Consider the following 23785-nt stretch of genomic DNA (forward strand, 5'->3'; position numbering starts at 1 on the left):
TACCTCCCGCTCCCCGCCAGCACAACACCTGGGACAGTGGAGGTAAGGCAGAGATCTTGCCTGCCTGTGTCCCAGCGTGTAAAAGGGGAATATGTACTCTTTCCAAGGTAGTTCTGAGCGACAATACCTGCGGGTGCTTGGTTCCCAGAGCAAAAGGAAACCCAGCTCCACTTTGGGGCAACGGGTGTGATACCCGTAGGGGTCCTGCAGAGGCCTTGGGTGGAGGGCTGGGCCAGGGACGTAAAATATGAGCTGCGGGCCTTGAAGGGTTAGAGAAGTGTGCAGAGGCAGGACTGCTGCCTCCTTCAGGATGCCCCCAGAGTTAAAACTATTTCTCTCCATCACTGCTACTCTCCTCCACCCTCCAGATCCCTGCTTTCTCTCTGCTCCTCCTGTCCATGTCTCTCCCTCCACTTTTCCCCTTCTCCCATCCTCCTCCCATCTTCTCCGTCCCTCGCTTCCCCACCTTCTCTTGCAGAACCCAGAGAGGATCGCTGGCCCTCCTGCGCATGCGCAGTCTGTGCCAGCTGGACCGAGGGTTGGAAGCTGCAACTCCGAACCGGTCATCAGCCCCAAAGGCTTCTCAGCTCTTTCGCCCGGTAGGACTTTGGCTCCTGCCCTGGCGCCCCGGCCACAGCTGTCCAGGGCCAAGTGTGCACCTGCCGCCTCTCGCCCCAGCCGGGCTCCCCTCAGTCCGCGGCTGGCGTCCCCTTCCCCTCTCCCGCCCGCGAGTCCTCTCCTCCCGAGCTGCCTCTCATCGGGCGCCGGCCCGTCCCCGCCCCTAGGCGGGCTGTGTCCCGGGCGGGCGGGGTCTGCGGACCCGGACGGGGGCGGGCGCCTGGGGCTGGGGCTGGCCTCCGAGAGGGGCTACAGCCCGCGTCCCCCCCCCCGGCTTTCCCTGCCCCGCGACCCCTGGGCTGCCCTCGTCTCCCTTCCCCTCTCCCTGGGGGCCAGCTCAGTGGTGTGGGCGCTGCTCCCCGGGCTGAGAGCCTCCGGCTGTGAACCCCAGCTTCTCCTGGTGGAGTCGGGAAAAGGGAGCGTCAGTGCTGAGCGAGCTTCCGTCTCCTCCCTCAGTGTTTCTGCCCCAGGTAAGTACCTTGAACACTTTCACGTGTTATGATGGCGGTGCTTGATGATGTCACTGTTTTTATAGTGATAGGGATTACAGTGTTGAAAGCAAGGCTTGATTCAGTTAAAAATGAGCTGAAGGCATGAGGCTGTGACATCCTCCATCTTTCCCTCTCCCAGGGTGAAACGTGTGACCGTCGATCTTAAAAAGATAGTTACAGTCCCTAACTAGCCCAGCCCAGCTAGGGTCTGTTAACAGGAACAGCACCACCAGAGGCGTTGGGGACTCAGGGACATTGCAGTCCTAAAGAGCTCCTGGCAAAATTTGGTTTGTTTTGGTTTTTGGTTCTTCTTAAATTGTGGGGCAGACTAGTTGTATAGAGGGAAAAATAATTGTCAAGAAATATTTTTTCATTTAACGTCTTTATTGTGATATTGTTCACACACCATGAAGTCCACCCACTTAAATGCTACAATTCAGCAGCTTTAGCATATTCACAGTGGTGCAACCATTAATATTCCAGAACGTTTTCATCACTTCAGAAAGACCAGTGGAAATGATTGACCTATACACACCTTCCCAGTGCTGGTTCTAAAGAAGATTCTTGGTTGTTCCTGACCATAAATTATCTTGTTACCCATAAAAAATCTGGTAGGAAATCTAAACAGAATTGTATTGAATCAGTCTATCAAAGCAAGAAGAATTAATGTCTTTATGGCATAAATTTCTTCTACCCATGAAAATATCTCGGACCCTATATTTTCATATTTCCAGAGCCTGGCCCATGGGAAGTCCTCATTAATTGTTGGGTTTGTGAATGATGAGATTCTATACATCGTTAGTTGCAAACTGAAGCCTTTCACAGAAGAGAAAAGAAACTCAATGAAGCCAAGTGACTCTCTGATGGTCAGAAAGAGTGACAGCCAGTGCTGGAGTGATCCAGTGGACTTGGTGTTTGTAACCAGAATTCTCCAGCACCTACAGCTAATGGGATCAGAGTATTCTTTTATTTTTTCTAAATGGCGTTGCTTTTATTTTTACATATTTTTTAAAATTATTTTTTATTGAAGTGTAGTCAATTTAGAATGTTAGTTTCAGATGTACAGCAGAGATTCAGTTATAAACATATGCATATGTATCTATATATCTTTTAGATTGTTTTTAGTACAACTCATTACAAGAAATTGAATATAGTTCCCTGTGCTATATAGTAGGTCCTTGTCATTTATTTTATATTTATTAACGTGTATCTGTTAATCCCCCTTTTCCTGCCTGCTAACCACAGTTTGCTTTCTATGTCCATGAGTCTATTTCTAGCATCACCGTTTTTGCTAGTAATATATGCTGGTTGGCTGCTTTCAGTTTCATTAATTCCACCTTATCTGTGGGCATTTTCCTTCTGGTGGGCCTGTGTGTGGTTTGCTCACGTGATATAAGAGTTGTGTATTTGGGAGAACCCCAGGCCTCGTGTAGTGCCTGGTACAGAGTGCCCACTGAGCTGATGCTTGAACTGGGAAAAAAAACAAAGTAAATGTTGGAATTTCCACTATGGTTGAGACTTCCAGGTTTCTATAACCTGTTTATCCCACCTTAATGTTGGCTGCACCCATACTGGGTAATTTGGTGGAACTTCATGGTATGGTGGTGTAGAGACGGGGCCTTGTATGCTTCTCTTTCCGTTTTCTAAGACTCATTCTCCTGGGCCTTCCAGATCCTCCCCCAGAAGTGCCCAAGGCTGGCTTGGTGCTGCGCTGAGGCAATATTTGTTAATAAGGCCCTTTCCTCATCTCTTCTGAGCCTCCGTTTCCTTCTCTGCACAATGAAGACATAGACTAGAAAAGTGCTTTTCAGTTTCTTTTAAGCCATGTTTCCTTTGAGAAACAGAAAATACAAATCTCTCCTCCCATTCAACATATAGATTTTGACACATCCAAAATGTGACATAGCTCTTTGTGGAAAATTGAAGTGATTGTGATTCCAGGTGGCAGAGAATGTGTCTTCAGAGATTTATTGCAGGGAGAGGGCAGGAAAGGGGCAGTATATCCCACTTTCTAGTGTGAGCACTGGAACAGGGGCTTGGGTTAAATACGGTGTCCGACGTGGCCTCTCTCAAATCTTTTTTTTTTTTTTGCCTCTCTCTAATCTTGCACAATGTGATAAACCTCTCTCCCTCAGTTTCTTAATGTGTCAAGTTGGGGTGATAATAATTTAAGTGTTTTGTGAAACATTATACACATAAGACATTTGTTTCTCGGTAGAAACAAAACCTGCGAGGGAATAAGGGATTTCTTTAAAAAAAAAAAAATCTTGTCCACAGCACTCTGTCAGTTTCTATTTTGAAGTTCCTTGAGGGTGAGTGTTGGGTGTAAAGTCCATCGTGGGACAGGTGGCCCATGGGTCTGTGTGCCGCAGATTGCCCCCTCCTCCCCAGTCCTCTTCCTCTCAGTCCAGGATGAAGTTCCCTAGTAGATTTACACAGAAATCTTGTGGAAATGGCTTTTCATTTTATTGTTTCACGAAGAAGGGCTGCCATCATGATCTCTGTAGTCACGTTTTGGTGGCTTGAAGGCTATGCAATTACGTTTTTCTATTTAATATAAAGAAAAAATTACAAGTACAAAATTAGTCCTATGGTGGTGGCAGGGGATCTTGAAAGTGGGGACCATTAGCTTTGTTAGTTTCAGGTTCAGGGGCCTCTGGCCATGAGGACACATCATCGTGCTCTGAAGTTGGAGGGACCAGTGGGCTCAGTGGGAATGTTTACTGAGTGTATCTCATGGGCTGGGCATTGACCTATTTCTACTGTGTGTTCCTTATTTGAGACAGTGAGCTCGTTTAACCTCAATAGCCTCTTTAATAAATTAGACTTTTTATTTTGAGATATAATGTAGATTCCCATGTAGTTGTAAGAGATAATATGGAGAGGGCCTACGGACTTTTTGCCCAAGTTTCTTTAAAGGTTCCATCTTGCAAAGTTGGGATACAATTCAGTAATGGCTCACTAACCCTATGAGGTTTGTGTTATTGCCCTCATTTCTATTCATGATTAAACTGGGGTTAAGAGGAGCACACAGGCCTGCCCAGGTCACCCATGGTTAGTGTAGAGTCGGGTGAAACGTGGGCTTGGAATTTCCAGGCAGTACCAACATGATGCTCTGTGGCAGGGAGCAGCATTCATTTTGCTTGTTTATTCATTCATTCAACAAGCATTTATTGAGAAAACTCTGTGAGTCAGATGCTATCATATGTTTATCTGATTCTTCAGCAGTACGGAGAATCCGGTAATTTTTCCTTCTTTTTTAATCTGAGAAAATTTGCTCTGAGAGGTTATAAACCCCCCAAAGGAAATATAGCTCATAAATGAGGGATAGTAAACTTGTACATTTCCTTCTTTTTATGCAGGTGGTACCCTAGGCATTTTACATTTGTAAAGTTCCATAATCCAGATATATTCTTGTAAGGCAAGGATTTTTTTTTTAATTGAAGTATACTCATGTTTACAAAGTTGTGTCAATTGCAAGGTGTTTATTTTTTCTTGAATTTGGAATTCAAAAAATATTTTTTGAGGGGGGTAAATAGGTTAATTTATTTGTTTCATTTTTTTTAAATGAGGTACTGAGGATTCAACCCAGGACCTCATACATGCTAAGCATGTGCTCTACCACTGAACTGTACTCTCCTCCCCAAAGCAAGTTTTCTTATCAGGTATTCTGCAGCTTAGGAGTTCAAATAAATTGGAGATGAAATCCAGGTCTTTTGATCCTACTGTGTTTCTTTGCATTATATCCTGCTGAGGGGTTTGGAAGCAGTTCCTTTATTCATTACTTTATTCAGCAGTTTTGAGCATTGACTTTGCATCAGGGCCTGGCTAGGTGCTTGGAAACAGAAAACAAGAAATGACCCTTTTCTGCAGAGGGCGGAAGCCTAGACCAAAAGCTGCGTATTGTGATCCGAGCTGCGGTAGCCATGTGCAGACGCTGAGGACAAACTGTACCCACGGCTTTGCTTGGGCTTCCCCTGCCATCTGACTGGTACACACCAGGTCACCGCAACCCATTGAGGCCCGCAGCCCTCAGCACAGTATGTACCTCTGTCTCCTCTTCCCTCTCTTCAGGGCCTGCAACATGAACATCCCTGACTACGTGCAGTGTGCTGAGGACCACCAGACTCCCCCCGTGGTGGTCCAACCCGTGGGGATCATCTCAGAGGAGAATTTCTTTTGCATCTATAAGCGAATCTCCTTGGTGAGGCAGATCATACCTTGCGGCTCGCAGTGGGCACTCTGTATCCACTACAGTCACCACTATGCGCCCAAGAATGGGTGGAGCGACTTCCAGACCCAACGCAAGGTCGTGGGCCTTGTCACCATTACCGACTTCCTCTTGGCCAAGACCTTCGAGAAGCTCCACGTGCAGAGGAGCTGTATGGCACCACGCTCTATGACTCTCGGCTCTTTGTCTTTGTGCTGCATGGGGAGGTGGCCGAGCAGCCGCGCACCGACGTGGCCTTCAATTTACGAGGACTGCAGGGTGGTGGAGAAGAGGTTCGAGGACTTCACTGAGTTTCTCTTCATCATGCTCAAGTCCAAGTGTCTGGACTGTGCATCCGACAAGTCTGGGGACAAGATCCTCCTGCTCTAAAACCTGTTTGAGAAGGAGGACTTTGTGGGATTGGACACAGAGAACAGGAAAGTCTACCTGGATGCCCGGACACCCTGGCTGTGTGAAGGGTTGCTTCCCTACATCCAGAAAGGGATCAGCAAGGAGGAGGTCTGTCTTGTAGCCAAGGCGTGAGGGAGGTGAAACCCGCCGGTTTTCAGACGTTTAAAAGTGAATCCGCCTTTGTTTCAGAGAGATTCTTTTAGGGTTATTATGGACACTTACTCCCGCTTTTCAGCCAATTCCCCTGGTGTGACCCCTGGAGTTGATGTCCAATAGTGTAGCCAAAGACACTGATGCTAGGAGAGCTGGGGAGGAGGCTGCTCTGAGCTGAGATGTGCTGTAGGTCAAATGCACATCAGACGCTGAGACTTGTCTAGTAAAAAGAATGTAAACTATTTGTTTCTTTCTTTATTGATTACATGTCAAAATGATAGTATTTTACATACTGTAGAATAAGTAAGATATGTTCTTAAAATCAGTTTCTAGGGTTTTTTTTGGGGGGCTTACATTTTTAAATGTGGCAACTTGGAAACTTTCTTTACATGGCTGTCATTTCATTCCTGTTGGCAGCATGTCCTGGGACAATCTCATCCCTTTGCTTATAGATGTCATGCTGAATCCTGAGACGCAGAATGAGGTGCTGGTTGAGCTGGGGGTGGAGCCAGTGTCTCCTGCCTCCCAGGTCCAGCACCTGCACGGCTCAGGCCCTCTCTCCCTGCCTGACAACCACCATGCCAGTTTAGGACAACAGAAACACTGCCAGGGGATTCCAAATGAGCTCCTTACGCAGGGAAAAGCGTGTCACGGAGCATGGGACACAGCAGGGAAAGATTCGTCCTCACTTTGTCCCTGTGATTAGGTCAACGGACCCACTTTGCCTTGGAAGTGCAGACAAGCTCTTCTGGGCTGCCTACCCCCCCACATTCTGCTCTGTTTCCCTGTGTATCCATCGAGATATCCCTCGGGCCGAAGAAGGTGAGATGTCTTTGCCGAGAGGTGGTCCCCCTTTGCTGGGGAGAGTGTGGGAATCTGTGCCCCCCCGACCTACGGCCTCGGGCCTTGAGTCTGGAGAGGGCTCATGGCGGTCCCACAGGTACGGTCTGAGGGCCTGGCACGTGCTGCCGGGCCTGATGTGGAGAAGGTTTTCTGCGATTCTCTGTGAGTCTAAAATCAGATTCTACTTTCTGGTTGTTGGTAAGTTGGAGGAGAAGATGCCAGAGAATTGATAAAAAGAAAGTCCAGACCAGTCCTGTGAGTGACAGGCACAGGGGACCCGAGTCCCACCTGCTTGTGTTGCCTGGCGGGCTCTGGATGAATTTTCTCTTCCTCCCCGGACATACATCTATATCTTAAGGAAGGGGCGAGGCATGTCGTGGCCATGACCTGTAATTGTCCTCACAGGGCCCCGTGAACTACACGGCTTTCTCCCCTTCTGTTTCTTGTAGATGAACTGGCAGATGTTGTGGCCTGGACAAAGCTGAGGACACAGATGCCAGCACCGTGCCACTCCCAGGCTGGCTCCATTCCCGTCACCTGTCACCTCCTGCTGAGTCCCCAGGCGTCAGTTAATGTCGGTACATCGGTGCAACGTAAGGAGGGACCAACATCTCCCCCTGGACAAAATGGTGGGTGAGCAGTGGAAGCCTGGAGCCCTGCCCCAGCCCCCTGACCAGTGCCTCCTCTTTTGTCACAGGAGGCACTGGTGACATGTTTGCTCAGCAACTGCTTGGCTCTGAGTCTGCAGACCCAGCAGAGAATGCCAGCTTGTTTTTGCCTTTTGAAGTCTGTCCTTGGGATTTGGCGGAGTAGCTGGTTGTGTGCTTAGCCCATAGTGGTTGATACTGTCACCATTGTTTACCCAGAACCTTGTGTACAAGGCATGGCTCCCGGCATCAAAATACAGCAGCGCATTAAACCTCCCTCCTGGTGGGTCTGTCTGTTTTGGTACCGTAAAGGCTCAGCCAGCATCTGAACGTCAGTGAGATAACGCGGCCTGTGAGCTCGGGTCAAGTAAGGTCTCCTCCAGTCACTTTTACTCCATTGTTGCTTTTACTATTCCACAGTCATTACTTTTTTAAACAATGCTTTGGTGCAGGAACAGAGCCTAATTCTCTCCTGTTACTCTTGGTGGGAGTGAGTAAAATTGTCCAGCTTGAAATGCGACCACATTTTGTAGCTCAAAAGCTGTCTACATGCATCTAGGTGAAGTTTAGGTTTGGGGCGCTGACCACATTGGGGTCCCCCGGCAGCGCCGCTCGCCTCAGGCCCCTGCCTTCCCTGGAACAATAGGTGAGGGTGGGTCTCACCGTCCCCTCATCCATGTCCTCACCAAACACACCTAAATTCTTGTAATTGCTCTCAGTTATTTTTGTTCTCATGTGTTTCTAATTTTCGCTGTTCCTCTTTTCCTTTTTCTATTTCCCTTTCTATCTTGTACCGCCCTGTGAGCATGTTGTTGCGTCTGAAAAGTGGACTGTGCACACCCTGCATTGGAAATAGCCAGATTGTCCTCCGTGCTGTCCCCATCGCTTTAAAAAGCAAAAACCTTAACAGTTGCCTTGATCCATATATTATCCTAGTCATCTTTTTATTTTCTATTTTTTTGGAATTTTTGCTTTGTTAGCACATCACCCACTGGTGTTTGATACCTGTTAAAATCCTTGCTTTGAGGAACCAGTTTGGTCCTTCTTATGTTTGGTGACAAATGCGCCCTTATTAAATTTGTTTGATTGTTTTGAAGAAGCGAGATGCGAATTGATTTAGGCGGCTGCTGAGGGATTTTTTTCATGGAGTATTAAACTTGAAAAGTCAAAATCTGCAGCATCTTCCTTGATTCTGGCTTTCACACAAACGTGCTTGGCACGCGGTTCCGGGCTGTCGCTGTGTGACGTGAGTGATGGAGCTTCCTGGACGGTGGTCACTGGTGAGAAAGTGGCAGGCTCGGAGATGAGCAGCTGCAGGGGATGCTGTTGGAGGAAGCAGTCACCGTTTTTTGGTTTTTTGTTTTTTGTTTTTGCATTCACCTTCCCCGTGCCATTTACTTTACTTTGCCTTCATAGAGAGGCAGGAGCGGGTCTAAACTCCATGCCACTCTTATTTTCCCTTTACGAGGCTGGTTTTTCTGAGTATCAGAACAACATGGCCTTCTCCTAAGTAGCTGGCTCACTTGGATCTGGTGGACACAGGGACCGCTAAAGGGGACCGTAGCTTCCTCTCTGCTCCAGCCAGTGGGAATTCAGGGCAGGGTCTGTGGTTTGCCTCAGCAGCCATGCAGGCCTCCCTGCACCAGCCTTTACTATTAACACATGGTGGCAGTAAATAGCTGACTCCGTGTCTGTTGCAGCTGACGTCCACCGGCCGTGTGGTTAGTTTGCGATAGTGAGTCTCCAAAACCACCGTCAGCCGTGAAGTGACCTTGCATTCTCACTCACACCCTGGTTCATCTCACCCGGGGAAAGGGTTTGGCCACCACCGTCATGCTGGTCATGAGACCTTGTTTCTCCTTTCATGCCCTGGTCCAATTGTGGACACTTCATCATTCACTGACTTGGTCTCGCTTGAGACAGGCCAGACATTCTGAAAGAGTCCATCACATTCTGGGGGGGAACAGAACAGAAGTAAGTGTCGCAAGTAGGAGTCTAGGCTATCTGGGTTGGCAAATGCAGGCTGGGATCTGTGAAGGCTGGGCTGTGCCCTGAACACAGGCCTTTCCCATGGCTCCCGATAGCCCAGGGGTCGGAGTGAGAACAGCCTAGCCTGGGTTCCCCCATCCTCATCTGCTCACTTGCAGATGTGTCTGCTAACAAGGAACTGCCCAAAACCTCGGGCCCTTCAAAGTTCAGACCACAGGAGAACCTTGAGTCCCTTCTCCTGGGCCTCCTTTGTGAGAATCCAGTGCCTTCTGAGGTGACCAGCGGCAGGAGATGCCTCCCCCTCCAGGGAGCTCTCTTCGGAGGACTGTGACGCACTGCACCTTCCTTTCAGCTTGTGGGGTTCCATCCGTGGTCCTTGAAGAACCAGACTTGAGACTCGCTTAGCGATAGAAATGACAGGACTGATTCCAGGGCAGGGCCGGGGGGAGGAACAGGGGAAATTGAATGTGACCTCAAACACCTAGGTGGGTTCTGGGTCTGTTACTAAAATTGGGAGCCTGGGAGGTACCTGCCAGGAATCGAACTCTAGAGTAAATGGTGGACATGAGGCATTTTTAAGATTCCAATTGTCATCCAAGTTAGGACCTCAAAAATGTACTCGGTTCTATGGCCCTGGGGCTCAGGTGAAGGAGCCGGACCACAGATACACGTTGGGAGTCGTCATTCTTAGCTGGTGTTCACAGCCGTGCAGGTGGATGAGCTCATCTCGAGAGGTGCAGACTGAGGCTGAGTCGGGGCAGGGCTGTGCCTGGGTTGGAGGAAAGCCCAGACCATGCAGCTTTGGTGTGTCAGTCAGTGGCATTTGGGATTTTCAGAGCAATGGCATTTATCCTTAAGGGTCCTGGGGGTGGGCAGGGCCACCCAGGAAGAAATCTGAAGGGAGGGTTGTGGCCACACCTGCGCGTCTTGGGATGATGCAGGGGCTGCATTGTCCTGGAGGGGAACCTCCTCGGAAGCTGGAGTCGGAGTGGGGAGTGGGGAGAATGTAGTCACACTCACCTGTGAGGGAGGGACAGAGGCCTAGGGAGTCTCCACCCTAGTGGACTCTCTTTCCCAACAACAAAAGGCCAGTAGACAGAAGATTTGAAGTGAGAAGGGACGGGCGCTGGGAGAGGAGCCAAAGTGGAGAATGGTGGTTGGACATTTCTGGAATAGTCTCCCTGCAAAATAGAGTTAAAAAAACTCAGACTCTTAAGAATATTGATAGTGACGTTGGAGGAGATAGTTCTTTTTCTGGCCTCCTAAAGGTTAGGCATGTATCCAGGAATACACAGAAGAATCGGGCAGTCTGGTCCGGGGGCTTGACCCTTACCAGGGGGAACAATGCAAGTTTAAAGGGGAAGAAGGTCAGCGGAGGGAAACTAGCCAGGCCTCGTGTCAGGTACCAGTCGGCCGCACTACTTGCGTGTTACATTCACATCCATGTCTCCCAGGTGGGCGGTGGCAGCCCCCTTTTGCAGATTGGGAAGCCTTCTCAGAGGGGTTAAGGATTTAGTCCGTTTAGCGGCTAGTCAATGCTGTAGCAGGATTCAAGCAGGGCCTTGTCAGACTTCAAGGGCATGTTCTATCTACTAATTCCGGTACCTCCCTGTTGTACCTGGATTGGTGAATTGGGTAAGTTTTGGAGCCGTTCACAAAAAGTACGATTTAAGTGCCTCAGGACTGTTTCACAAAGCTCAGTGTTCTTTAATGGTTCAGAAGCACCGCAGTGATTTTGGCCCACAGAGGTAAGGTCTTACTCCTTTGACGCTGACGTGGTTGCAAATGACGTACAGGTGCAAAACCAGACTTAGCAGCTTCTGAAGGGAAACTCTCCAGTTCTCCCTTGATAGGCTTTCTTCCACGGGATGTAACCTGCTGCAGCGTAGATCTGAGCTTTCCGTATGGAGTGAGGGTTTGATATCCAAATTTAGCAAAGAAGGGTCAGAAGGAGAAAATCGATGTTAACAATTTATTTTGGGGTTTCATTAGACAAGATGCACTATCGCTTAATGGCCCATATAACGTATGTAATTGAGTACAGAACATTGCATTACTTACTTTCTAATGAGAGCTGTCTTGCAACGTAAGGTTGTCTGCTTTGGAACTTCAGCTCAGGCAGTAGGGCCCCTGTCAGTGTTTTGGTGTGATTGTATTTACACAGTGCATGTAATCTGGGCTTCCTCAGCCCCAAACACTCCAGTGCAGAATCATAGGCTGTAGCCATCACTTAGTTATACAAATACTTCTACAACTATATGATACAAAAAAAAAAAAAAGAGAGAGAGAGAGAGAGAGAGATTGCCTTTATCAAAGTTCCTTTGATTTTAACTGCAAACTGTTGTTGAGCAGCTCTGGTTTCCTTTGGATATGAATATGTACATTTCTTTGCATGTAACTTGGATTTTAGACTAGAACACCAACCTCTTGCTTTCCAAGATCCAGAAAAATCATAGCCAAATGACATACGTATTAAACATTTTATTATTTTCTTCTGAAACAGAATCCTTGAATCTGGGACTTGGGCTGTGATTTTGCTTTTTGCTCTTCCCACACCTCTTGTCTCACTCCTTTTTCCCACGTGGCCTCCAAGAGTTCATGGTCTCCGAGGAGCAAGTGGACAAACAGTTGGTCGCCAAGCAGTCCTGCTGTAGAGGGAGCCCAGCCAAGAGCTAAAGAACATCATCAGAGAGGGCTTTCTTGAAGAAATTGGCTCTACATTCAGTTATGAGGACAGAGTAAGAGTTAGCCAGGAGAAGGAATCAAGAGGGTGACTCAGGTGGCAGGAGCAGCCCGGGTAGAGGCCTGTAGGCTTTTGGGGTGGGGACTCGGGGAGAGTGCACAGTTTGGTCCAGGGTGGAGGGTCCCCCTGCTTGGGAGGACCCTGGAGTGGGCCTAGGGTTGGAGGGCTTTGGAGGAGCTTGGTTTTTTACTACAACTGACACAGAAGAGGCAGTGAAGGGTGTCAGCAGAAATTGACCCTCATGAGAGGTACTCATGGTTTTGCTTCTGATGTTCTACAGAAAGAAGGGGTCGGGGTGGGCGAGAGCAGCTCTGCCAGTCCCTTTGAGACCCACCCCTTCATTCATTTATTCATAACACATGCAATTCTGAGTGTCCAGGGGAGAGAGGGTGGACTCACAGTAGTAAGCAAAATGTATTGCTTCTTGAGAGCTTAGCAGTGTCAGAAGTTGTCTTAGCGTAGAATGTTCTAGGAACACAGCAGGGGCACCTAACCCAAAGTGCAGAGATTCGAGGGAAGGAAGACTTCCTTGACAAACCGTCAAAATGAGCCTGGAGGCAAGTGGGAAGTAGCAGCAAGTCAGGGGGTACCTGAGGTCATTGGGGACCTGGGTACTGAAGTGAGGCTGGGCGAGCAGGGTCGGAGGTAGGGCTAGAACTCTACCAGGGAGCCTCTGAAGGGTTTGAAGTGGGGGTGATGTAATCAAATATGCGCTTTGGGAAGGCTGTTCTGGCTCTGAGTGTGTGTGTGTGTTTGTGTGTGAAGCGGGGAAGAGGGGGAGAATGCCACCAACTGGGAGGGTCATTAGAAGACCATTGACAGGCTGGGGTGCCACCAGTGGGAGAGGGGCGTCGGGGCTGCTTGGGGACGGCAGGGGCAGTGTGGATGCCGGATTTCCTCATGGGGAGGGCTTATTAACGGGGACCCCCTAGCGGCACCTTGTGTCTGGAAGAAAACGGTTGCAGCCAGGTCGACTTTTCTCTTCTTCCCTGCCTTGTGTGATGATCTTATCTCAGCCAACATTTGGAACAGAAGAGCTAAGTTTCAGGGTAGCCCAGGATTTGTTGAGCTCGTTCGAGTGAGAGCTGCATGTTCACATAGCTAGAAACGTCCCGTCTTTTGGATTTCCATAGGGGTATTTATTCTTGATAAAGATTGCTTTCTTGGTGAGAGGAAATTTAATACACCTGCTGTGTTTCTCAAAAAAAATCTTATCTATTAAGAAATTTAATATTCAAAAGAATAGCAAAATTTAAAATGATAAAGTAAGGCTTTGGTGTAGTTTCTTTGGTTTCTGAATTAATGTAGAGTTAGAGCCTTTGCATTACTTAAATAGCACATCCTTGTCAGTATTTAAAGAGCTGTTAGTGAGCGCCCCAGGACCCACTTCTCAAAGCATCATTAAATCTTGCTCTGAAATAGTGAAGTCATAAAGGTCTTGTTGGCAGAAGCCAAACAGTTGGTTTATAATTTGCAGCATAGCACCCTTTATAAAATAATAATAGGTTCAAAATTAAGAAAGTGGAAGATAATTGATTTTTTAAAGTGGAAACATAATCTTTCTTGTGTTAATGATGCAACTGGAAATTTCGAAAAGAAAAATCCTACTGTAATATCATCTATGTGGAATACATATATGTCTATCACGTTTGCAATGTAACTGCGCAGTGGTTTTTTAAGTCAGGACCATTCCAGCTGAGATACTGGCAGTGATGGTTGCTGGTTTTCAATGGAAGACCCTAAATTTGCGTTCTTAGCTTTATCCTTTTCTTTTCTGTTCTCTCTCTCTCTATTTTTTTTTTTTTTTTTTTGTAGTGAGAATTCTAAGTAGTGCTTTGCCAGCATGATTATGGGGCAATTTGGGGGCAGATATCGTGCACAAGCAGTGAGATATTTCCATGCATTTTACTTTCCGGACATCACCATGGAACATGTGGGGGTTTGTGCCTGCAGGCCGGGATGCTGCAGGACTCCCTGGTCCATCACCGTTATGTCTTGGAGCTGCTCCAGTCAGTGAATGACTTTCTGTGGCTTGGAGGTAAGGTGATCTGATGCAGATGATCAGATGTGTAACTAAGTGCTGTTACTTGAAATAGAAAACCTATCAAAAATGGGTCTAAAATACAGGATGAAGGAGGAGAATTGGCTGAGCTGCTTGCATGGGGAATATTCTCAGGTGACTCCCTCATTGGGTCTCCTGTCACTCCCCACCCCCCCAGCCCTGCACGGCAGTCATGCTGAAGCAAGCATGCACTTTCTCAGAAACGTGCTGAATTTCCTTGTGCCTCTGTTTGTTGGCTTTTTTTTTTTGAAAGCACATCTTGCCCTTTGCTTAAATGCCATCCCTGCCTAGTCACCTCTTACACTCATTCGTCTGGACCTCGTCCATACATAGCTGCTGAATGGATGAACAGAATGTAGTATCTCCATGTAGTTGTACATTATTCAGACGTAAGAGTGAATAAAAAAGAAAAAATAAATAAAGGGGGATATGAAAAATGCCACCTGCTCTTGGAAGTCCACCCTGACTGCTCAACCCGCCCGTTTCCCTTTGAAACCCAATCACTTATGCTCCTCTCTACTCTTTTTGATAGTACTTACCACCTTCTAATAAACTTTAAAACTTTCAAAAAAAAAAAAAAAAGAGAGATGCTCATACCACTTCAACATGGACGAGCCTTGATAACAGCACGTTAAGTGAAAGGAAGCAGACACAAACGGCCACATATTGTTGACTTCAGTGATCTGAAATGCTCAGAATAGGCACATGCAGATGCAGAGAGCAGGTAATGGTTTCAATGGGCTGGGTGGAGGGGGGTTGGGGTGTGACGGCTAGTGACAGGGGTGTTCTTATGGGGTGATGAAGTGTTCTGGAAATAGATGGTGGTGAGGGCTGTACAACCGTGAGTGTGCAGAAAACTGCTGAGCGCTGTCTCTGGGAGTGCCTGTGGTTGGGGGCGGATTTATTTTGTTCTCATCCGTGAAGAGTCATCTTCTGCTGAGGCCATTCTACTCCTGGAGTGGTGAGGCTCAGAGACTTTGCAGAGTCATGTGTTATTTTCCCCCTTGCTGAGTGTAAGCAAAAAAGGTTTAAGCCTGAGAAAGTGCTCCATCTGCAGAAATGTCTTTCAGTTTTGCATGGTGTAAAAATCTTGAGAGATTTTTAATCGTTGAGGACAGCCTGTGGGGGGAAACAGCCCGTGAAGCCTGGGTGACACTGGGAAGAGCCGCGATTCCATCCCTGACATGGGTGGGGATTTCACCCCCGTTCAGGCAGTGAAGGGCCCAGACCCGTGAGCGGAGTTGACAATCGTGAATATTTACGTGTATCCGCTGCTTCATCTTGGATATTAATTTCAAGCTGAGTCAGTTTGTGGCGGCAGCCTCATCCTACATCAGGAATCTATAGTATCTGCTCTTTGAGGTGAAGACCTGACAGACTTGATTATTTAACAGTCTCCCTTGAATTGATATGTCAGATTCCTTTGTCAATAGTAAAACAGCAGAAATATAGACGTCCTTTAATGCCGATGTGACCTGGAGCAGGTTTAGTCTCTGTGCCTCAGTGGCCTTATCTTCGGGGTGGGGAAGATGATAACAGTGCTTCCCTCAGAGGGGCTGGTGAGGGGATAGTGAGGAGCACAAAGGGAGGACTTACAGGATATGCTCATGAATGACAAAATTTAGTACTATCAGCCTGGTGAGGCCTCAGGGGCAGAGATGGCCGAACAGAGAGGTCCTAGCCGGAGCTCGATCCGTGTTGGCAGCTGTTATGATCAGTATCACCACTGTGGGTTATCAGGCAGTTTTAAGACTTGGTAATAGGAATTCATGAATAATGTTAAAAGATTAGACAACTCAGATCCGGTTTACATAGTTCTCATGATTTCCTATGAGAAATGGATATTTTCCCCATCTTAAATCTGAGTTGAGTCTCTAAAAATATTCTGTATTCCTCCATCTTTTTGATTTAATTCTCCATTTCTTGAAAAAAAGTCTTTAAATGGAGTTACTGGTGTCTGAACTGAGGGTCTCATGCATGCTGAGCACATACTCTCTCAAGTGAGGTATAATCTCCACCGTGATTTTTTTTAAACTTTTCTTTCTTAGTATTCAGAGGTTAGAGGCCTCTAATTCTTTTTATGGAGACATGTCCATGAACCTGTAAATCTATAATTAGTGGACAAAATTTGGTTTATTAAAAAATTCTATAAAACATTCTGCAATCCATTCAAAAGGAAATGCTCATTGACATAAAATGTTTCTCCTTTATGGTGATTTCTAATTTTTTGTCTGCCTTAACTTATTAAAAGTAATCCTCATCATCATAATGACCAAGCTTGCTCTGAGTGGACACCTCCCTAAGGCTAAAATGCTTTCCTCATGTTTTACCTCATAGCAGGAGTTTAAGGGTAGGTATCAGTGTCTCCTTTTTTGCAGCTGAGGGATTGAGAGATGGGGCAGCTTGTCCAAAATCTCACACAGCTGTCGCTGGCAGACTCAGGGCTGGAACTCAGGCTGCACAGGATGCTTTCTCAATGGCTTCTCTGATCAGCCCTGTGTTGAGTGGTTTCCCGAAATCCTGTGAGTCCATAAATCAACGATTTTAGCGATCTCAGTTTGATGAAGCCTTCAAAGGAGAGACACCAGTGAGAATGTGAGACAGAGTGGCATAAATTGAAATTGTACGTTTTCACAAATGTTGCATTCTCAGGCAATGACTTAAAAGGTTTATTTTTTTTATTTTAATGCTATGTAAACACTAAAAACAAAACATTAAAAATAATTATAGTGCAAAATAGGAGTGGGCTTTGAAAGTCCAACCATTGCTAATGATGTTGCTTGTTTTTCTCTAGTGGTGCTTATTGACAGAAAAATTTACAAAGACTGAATTGGTTCTATGTAGTCTTAGTATGGAGGAAAGTTTTGTCAGTGAATATTCTAAGTAAAATCTTTACTCTTTTCTTTCCTGATGATGAATATGTAAGTTGTTTTCATGGCTTAAGTACATTTCCTCATTTGTGAAATTTGAGTGATGCCGTTTACATTGTTTGACTGTGAGATGTAGACGCCTTTTATACGAAGCACCCAAGAGCTGCTTAGTAAAAATATGCTGTCACAAGGACAGATAGTTTAGAAGGAGCAACTCTGAATACTAAAGAGTGTGGCTTGTTTCTGATGCTTATTCAATATGCATATATATGAATATATGAATATGGCTTAAAGTAACAAGGATTCAGGGTTATGTGTGTGTGTGCAGTATGAAGGTTTAATGAAATCTGTATCATTCTAGTGAGACAGGGACTAGTTAAATCACCTTAAGCAGACGGCCTTGAAGATTATTTACACAGAAAGTGTGTTGTTACAACTCAGAATTCATGTTGCCGTGTAACCATCCACTCAGACATTTAAATTCGTAGAAATCTGACCAGAACTATTAATTTTAAAAAAATCCACATTGATCATTTTAAGGGAATAAGCTTCTTTCTTTTGTGATTAAAGAAATTTTGATTTATTTTTCTGCATGCTTAATAGGTTTTAAAATATCAAACTTTGATTTGACATGTCACTTTTTTTAATAGAATAAAGCTCATGCTGTTTTAATGTGCAAATAAATGTTTTTGTATTTCAATACACTTGTATGATTTCCTGGCTGTTTGAGAAGTATTTTGCAAGATACTTAGATGACCTACTGTTGGAAAAATACAGACGTGACTTTTATGAATAGAGGCCTAGTACAGATCTGTTGGTTTTTGCTACAGTGCATGACATGAGGCCTAGGAGGGAGAGATTTGCTGCTGATTGCCGGAAGGACAGATCCCAGATCTCAGTCTCCCCTCCTGTAAAATGAAGTGGCTGGACTGGATTCTTTCCTCTTCTAAGATGAGTTTCCATGAGCCTGTGTCTTTTGTTTATATTCAAGAGTATTAGCAATGTCAGATAATATACTGAATACCCCTCCCATCCCCGAAGCAAACTGCAGTATGTGCTACATAAGCTTTTAGTTATCTGATTCTTGTTTCTGATTCAACAGGCAATTTCTGTGTTGCATCTTTCCCGGCAACCTGGAAGGTCTTTTTATCCATAGGAGGCGCTGTTGCACTTTCATACAGTCTTAATTTTCCTGTTTGTAAAAGAAGGCTTAACGAATATTTTTTTGCTTTGATTCCTTTGCTTAGTGATTCAGAATAGCACAATGTCCATTATGTCTGTCTACCTGGAAAAATTATTCTGCTTATATCTTTGTTTTATTCTGTCATCTCGCTGTGAACATTTCAGACTTGCTGTGCAGACAATGGCAAAATCGGTCTTTTATTCCAGTGTTAGCAACCAGTGAGCCGGGATTTTATAAAGCAGCTAGAAGCGGCCTCTTGAGCAGCTTAAAGCTGAAAAGTGTACTGAGTTCCCTGAGTATTGACCCAGCCGCTGTGTGTCATTTGGTGGGAGGTGATTTTGTACATAGAAGAAGGAGTGTAGTGATTTGGCTTGGGTTTGCTTGCACGCGCTGCCACTGAGCCACATGAGCCTGAGTCAGTTTGTTCTGAGTTTCTCCCTCGTCTGTGAGATGGGGATGCTCTTATATACTTTGCAGAATTGTGAGAATTAGAAATTATGTAAATTGTTTAGCACAGTGGGAATGTCAAAGGGCTCATAAAGTTTAGCTCCTGTTTTGTATGAAGCCATCATTTTAGAGTCTTTGGCAATTACTAAGAAACAGGAAAATAAGAAAAGCTGGTTTTATGATGAAAGATATTTGAGGAGGTTCCATAGTTCCTATACCCATAATTTAGCATCAGCAAAGTCAGGACGGTTACACAGTCGCCCTGAACCAATGTTAAGCCACAGAATTTTTTGGTACTTCATATATATTGGGGCTTAAGTGGACCCAATACTTATACACATGTTTTCTCCAGCAGCCAACTGAGAGATGACACAGAAGAACAGACAGGCGATAAATGTCTCCTTTATTACTGATGAAGCCACGTTCTCCATGAAATTCAGGGCTGTGGGAAAATGCGTGTCATGATACTGTGTCCCAGAATTAGAGACTCACACAGTCCCAGTTAGCTCTGGGCCACAGTGAGCCTTCCCTTAAGATGATCTGCCCCATCCTGCACAGGGCTGAACTGCCATGGAGCTGAGCATCCCGGGTGCTTCCCAAGGGTGGCCAACACTGGAGGGAAAGGAAAGGTTTCATATGCCCTGCTTGTCTCTCCAGACTCACACCTCAATCTGTTATTGTGAAGAGTGCTAGCCGTTGGCCAGGGGTAAGGGGTGTGAAGGGGGAAGCCCTCTCCATGGACCAGAGGAGTGTGGAGGAGGCATCGCTTCCCTCAGTTTAAACAGGTGTTGGGATGCAAGAGAAGGGTGCTCCCAAAGTTTTTATAAGAGGGGAAATAAGGATTTCCTTTGGGACTCAGACTAGCCATGAAACACAGAAGATGATTAGTAGGGAGACTTGTAAATCACTTTCTTATTAAATTCACATTTGTTGAGCACCAAAAATGTGCTACATACTTTTCTGAGCGTTTTACAGAAATGAATCCTTCAATCTTCACAACAAGTGAGTAAGGGAGATTTGATAGTTATCCCAGGTTTACAATGTGCAAATTGAGGCATGGAGAGAGTAAGTAAGTTGGCCAATGTCACAGAGCTAGTAAGTGACAGAGCTGGTATTTAAACCCTGGCTGTCTGTTTTCCAGGCTCCCAGGGATGGGCTTTGTGTGTTTAGATGTATCTGCATCCCTGGATCTCTATACCTCTGTGCATAACTTAGCCCAGAAAGGACAAGGAAAGGAGAGTTACACAGGTGCTCACAGTCGTGTCTCAGCCACTGTCCACGGACAGTGCACCGTGATTGGCGTTAAATGTCTTCTGGGCTGCAGATCTGTTCGTATAAAAGAAATTTATTCCATTGAGTTAATCTAGAAAACCTTCCTGCTCTGCTTCTATCCATGGTTGCCATGTGGCTGCCTGCCTGTGATTGGGCCGTTGAGGAGAATCTGTACTCATAGTTGAACTCTGATATTTCAGTCTGATTCGTGGTTTCACATCTCCTGTTACATTAATAAATTCAATTTCTAGTTTTCTTGCATCAGTCTCTCATGAGTTTGGTTAATGTGACATCAGTCCATGGGAGCCCAGGGTTGCTGACGGTATATTTTCTGAGCACGTTGTGGCACTTCTACCCGTGCGGACCTGGGTGGAAGATTTCCGCCTTCCGCACTGATTTCCCTGAAGAGCAGGGTCCTCTCCCACCCCCGGATGTGAGGCTGGGAGCTCTCAGAGTAGGCCAGTCAGAGGCCAAGTCCACCAATCAGAAAATGATGAAGTCCTTGGAAGTGGGTTTAATACAAAAAAAGGGCTTCCAGGTAGTCCGATGGGCTGTTCGAGTCCATTTGGTGAAAAGCTATCCACTGTTTCTGGTTGAGCTGCTTCTTTGCTGTTGAAAAGTCTGGATTACATGGAGGGATTTTAAAAAGCAGAATAGTGTGATTTCATGTGGTACATCCACACCGGTGAGAAGTGATGGATGACCGCCTGTGTGAGGCATAGATAGAGTCTTACAAACTTCATAAAACAGCTTTAAAAGCTCTGACATCTGAGTGCACTTAATATGGGGTCCAATTCATGACTGGGCATGCTGAGAGGGCAAATAATTGATAATGGCATAAAGGACACGGAGGCATCAAAAAGGTCTCAGTCATGTTCCCTGTTTAAATGATGTGGCACAAAGTAATATATTTGAGCTGGTTCTTCACTGAACAGTTTTGAGTGTTTTCTGGGACTCCCCAGTGCACCAAGGTTCCGTGAAGCTGGGTGTCCCCTCAGTGCAGCTCTGTCAGCGCTCATCCTGGGCTGACGTGGTGTCACGGGGAGCAGGACGGTCAGCGTCCCCGGCTCCTCCGAGCTCCGTTTCTTCATCCACAATGCTGGGTTTCTCTTCGGTGTCTACTTAGTAGGGTTGCTGAGAATCACACCTGATGTTGTCAGGGGCGATTTGTGGTTGTCTCTGTAATTGTCATATAGTGAATATTTGATAGAAACTCGTTTTTTATTAAAATTATGGCTCCTAGATTGCAGTGGTTTTTAGTCTGCATTTACTCTTTTTATAACTTTATTCTTATTTTTAAACATGCACTTATTTTTATTTATTTTTATGAAGGTACTGGGGACTGAAGCCAGCACATTGTGCATGCTAAGCAGGTGTTCTACAACTGAGTAATACAGACCCTCCTTGTCTGAACTTAAAAATAAATATTTCAATACACAAAATTGGTCTTAAACACCATCATGGGAACTATTTTCTGTATAGACAATTGAATACATATGCTATTTCAATAAGAATAAATGTTGTTGGGATATACTTTCTGAATCTGTTTACGTGTTTAAAAACGATCATAGGTAGTGATAAACACGAGTCTTGGATCCACTACTTAGGGTCTGTTTTGACATCATGGGAAATTATATTCTACAGAGAAGGCTAATTGGGTCTCGTTGATATTTGGATGATTTAGCAGATGATGAAGGCTTTCAAAACCTGACAGTTTTGTTTTTTAAACTAACTACAAAGTTATCTTCTACAAATTGGAATCCTCAGCTTGTGAATTGCCCAGTAATTCAGTGTGTACATGTCTGTGTCTCTGTGAAAGTGTGTGTGTGTGTGTGTGTGTGTGTGTGTGTGTGTGTGTGTGTGTGTGATTACAGGAAGGTAGAAATAAGTTCCATATAGCCTTCTGATACCTTTCTTTTCCAGTTCAAGGTGTAGGCATATATTTATACAAATAAATTGATACTCTTTTGTCATTTGGCATATTGGTGGGAATAAATGGTTCTCATACTTGTTTCAGAATTGTTGGGGAGAATGAGCTTAGAAAATAGGAGGAGATAGAGGCAGGAAGGTTTTTTACTCTTTGTGCAGGATGAGAAACAGTAGCTTTACTTTTTTCTACTAAAGCAAAATGGCACTGAATTGTAAAATACTGTTACTCAGAATTGCATTTCTAATCAGATACGAGTGCCTCAGATTTTTCAAGGCAACATGAATGATGAAAGGTGTTTTAGCAGTTATCTTTAAATGTAGTTTTATTTTTTAAGTAAAAGGCTATGGCCTGTTTTTCTTCCAGCGTTACAAGAATTTCCCATTGATCCAGGTACATGATAATTGTGCTTAGTTTCTTCGGGTTATTGTTTTTTTTTTTTTTTTTTTAAGTGCTTGTTTCATTGTGGTGTGAATGAATGTTTAAAATTTTTGGATTTTGATGTTTAGAACATGCTGATTTATCAGAACTGTTAAAAACCTGATTGTTGTTTGGTCCTCGTTTGTTGGGGTAACCTATTGATATCTGTTGTCTGTTAAAGAGGGAAATTCTTCCTCTAGCCTGTAGATCATTAAGTGAATCGTTTGCAGTGTGCCTTTAAAATTCTTTGAATGCATAGAGCATGTTTGTCCAGTAAATTTTGAATTGACTCATAGTAATGACTTTGTTTGATTCTGTGGCTTTTGCTCCTCTCCACATGAATTTGAATTCTCTGTTGCATTTTGTATACGTGTCCTTAACAGCGGAAGAAATTTTGCATTTTTTACATAGGTGGGTTTTCCTATCCCCTCTGAATGCCTTCTGTAATTGATACAGCGAAAATCTGTTATTGCAGTGCTTAATTATTTCATAAACTATTTTTTGGCTTAATCAGAAACAATGAAAAAGAATGATAATAAAAAACATGAAAACCTTCCTTCCTTTGAAGAATAGAAATGAGGTGGTCAGGCTCACGCGTGCTTTGTAACTGACACCCTTAATTTCATGTCATTGTGTATCATGATTCGGAGATGGAGTTGCTTCAGGTTTGTAGATTTTTGTTTTAACATTTGTGTTGAATTCATTCTCTAGGCTGATGTTTCCTGTTGCTTTTGTGGAAAGTGTAGGTGAAGGGATACAGATGCTACGTTTTGTATTCAGGAGGCCTGAGTTGCTGAAGAGAATAGAGTAGAGGGTTGGCTGAGGAACAGAGTGACACTCCCTCACCTCCAGGCTGAAATTGATGAACAATGAAATCAATTAGGTGTATCGGTATTTATTTGACCAATAGAAGTCAGAGGGCCCAGACTGTCTAGTTATGCGCAATGGAAAGTACTGAATTCACCTGCAGAATTAGGTGATTTACCAAGTAGAAGCAGCTTAGAGCAATCAGAAAAATCAGTTCTATGATGAGATATAAAAAGAATATAATATCTATTATTTCTGAAACTTTTCTATGTTAAGATGTGTAGAGCTAAAATTAAGTTCCAAGCACCAGGATTTAAGAGTCTGGGTGGTTCTGTGGGATCGTTATTCAGGGATGTGTCTAGACCATGCTGGAATGGCCGAAGCTGTCAGGAAAAGACCCAGAGCCAGGATTTGTCATCCTAGGTTGTCCTCCATAAGGGTTCCATGTGATAGCCCATGATTGGGTTAGCAAATTTAACAGACACCAGACGCATGTCAACTTTAAGAAGAAAAAGTGTGCTTAGTAACTGCTTTCAAGCAAGCACCTGTGCATCCTCACTCCTGTCTCCTTGCCATAAAAAGCAGAGACAATGCCTTGCTTGCATATTTGAGGTTTTAGATAGCACTCTGTTCATTGCACAGCAATAAGCCAGGCCCTCAGCTATAAATGCTGGGCGTGCATGCTGTTAGAT

The 23785-nt window shown here is 45.0% G+C and overlaps 1 protein-coding gene across 29 annotated transcripts in view; it reads left to right on the top strand.

Annotated features, from left to right (window-relative positions):
- The window catches only part of LOC141579338 (trafficking protein particle complex subunit 9-like), a 147232-nt gene that overhangs the window by 24277 nt on the left and 99170 nt on the right, over positions 1–23785 (top strand). For 20 of the 29 annotated variants that reach the window (XM_074374550.1, XM_074374548.1, XM_074374534.1 and 17 more), the window contains 3 exons: positions 369–1088; positions 5184–6705; positions 7176–7355. Coding sequence is in view for 1 of the 29 variants with exons in the window: in XM_074374551.1 (XP_074230652.1) it covers positions 5194–5709 (516 nt within the window). In the remaining 28 variants the exon portion in view is untranslated. Of the gene's footprint in view, positions 1–368; positions 1089–1843; positions 2263–5183; positions 6706–7175; positions 7356–23785 lie in introns of those variants that run through there. The other 9 variants (XM_074374528.1, XM_074374531.1, XM_074374537.1 and 6 more) reach the window with 8 other exon arrangements.

The sequence above is a fragment of the Camelus bactrianus genome, chromosome 12, assembly GCF_048773025.1.
Source record: "Camelus bactrianus isolate YW-2024 breed Bactrian camel chromosome 12, ASM4877302v1, whole genome shotgun sequence".
NCBI lineage: Eukaryota > Metazoa > Chordata > Mammalia > Artiodactyla > Camelidae > Camelus > Camelus bactrianus.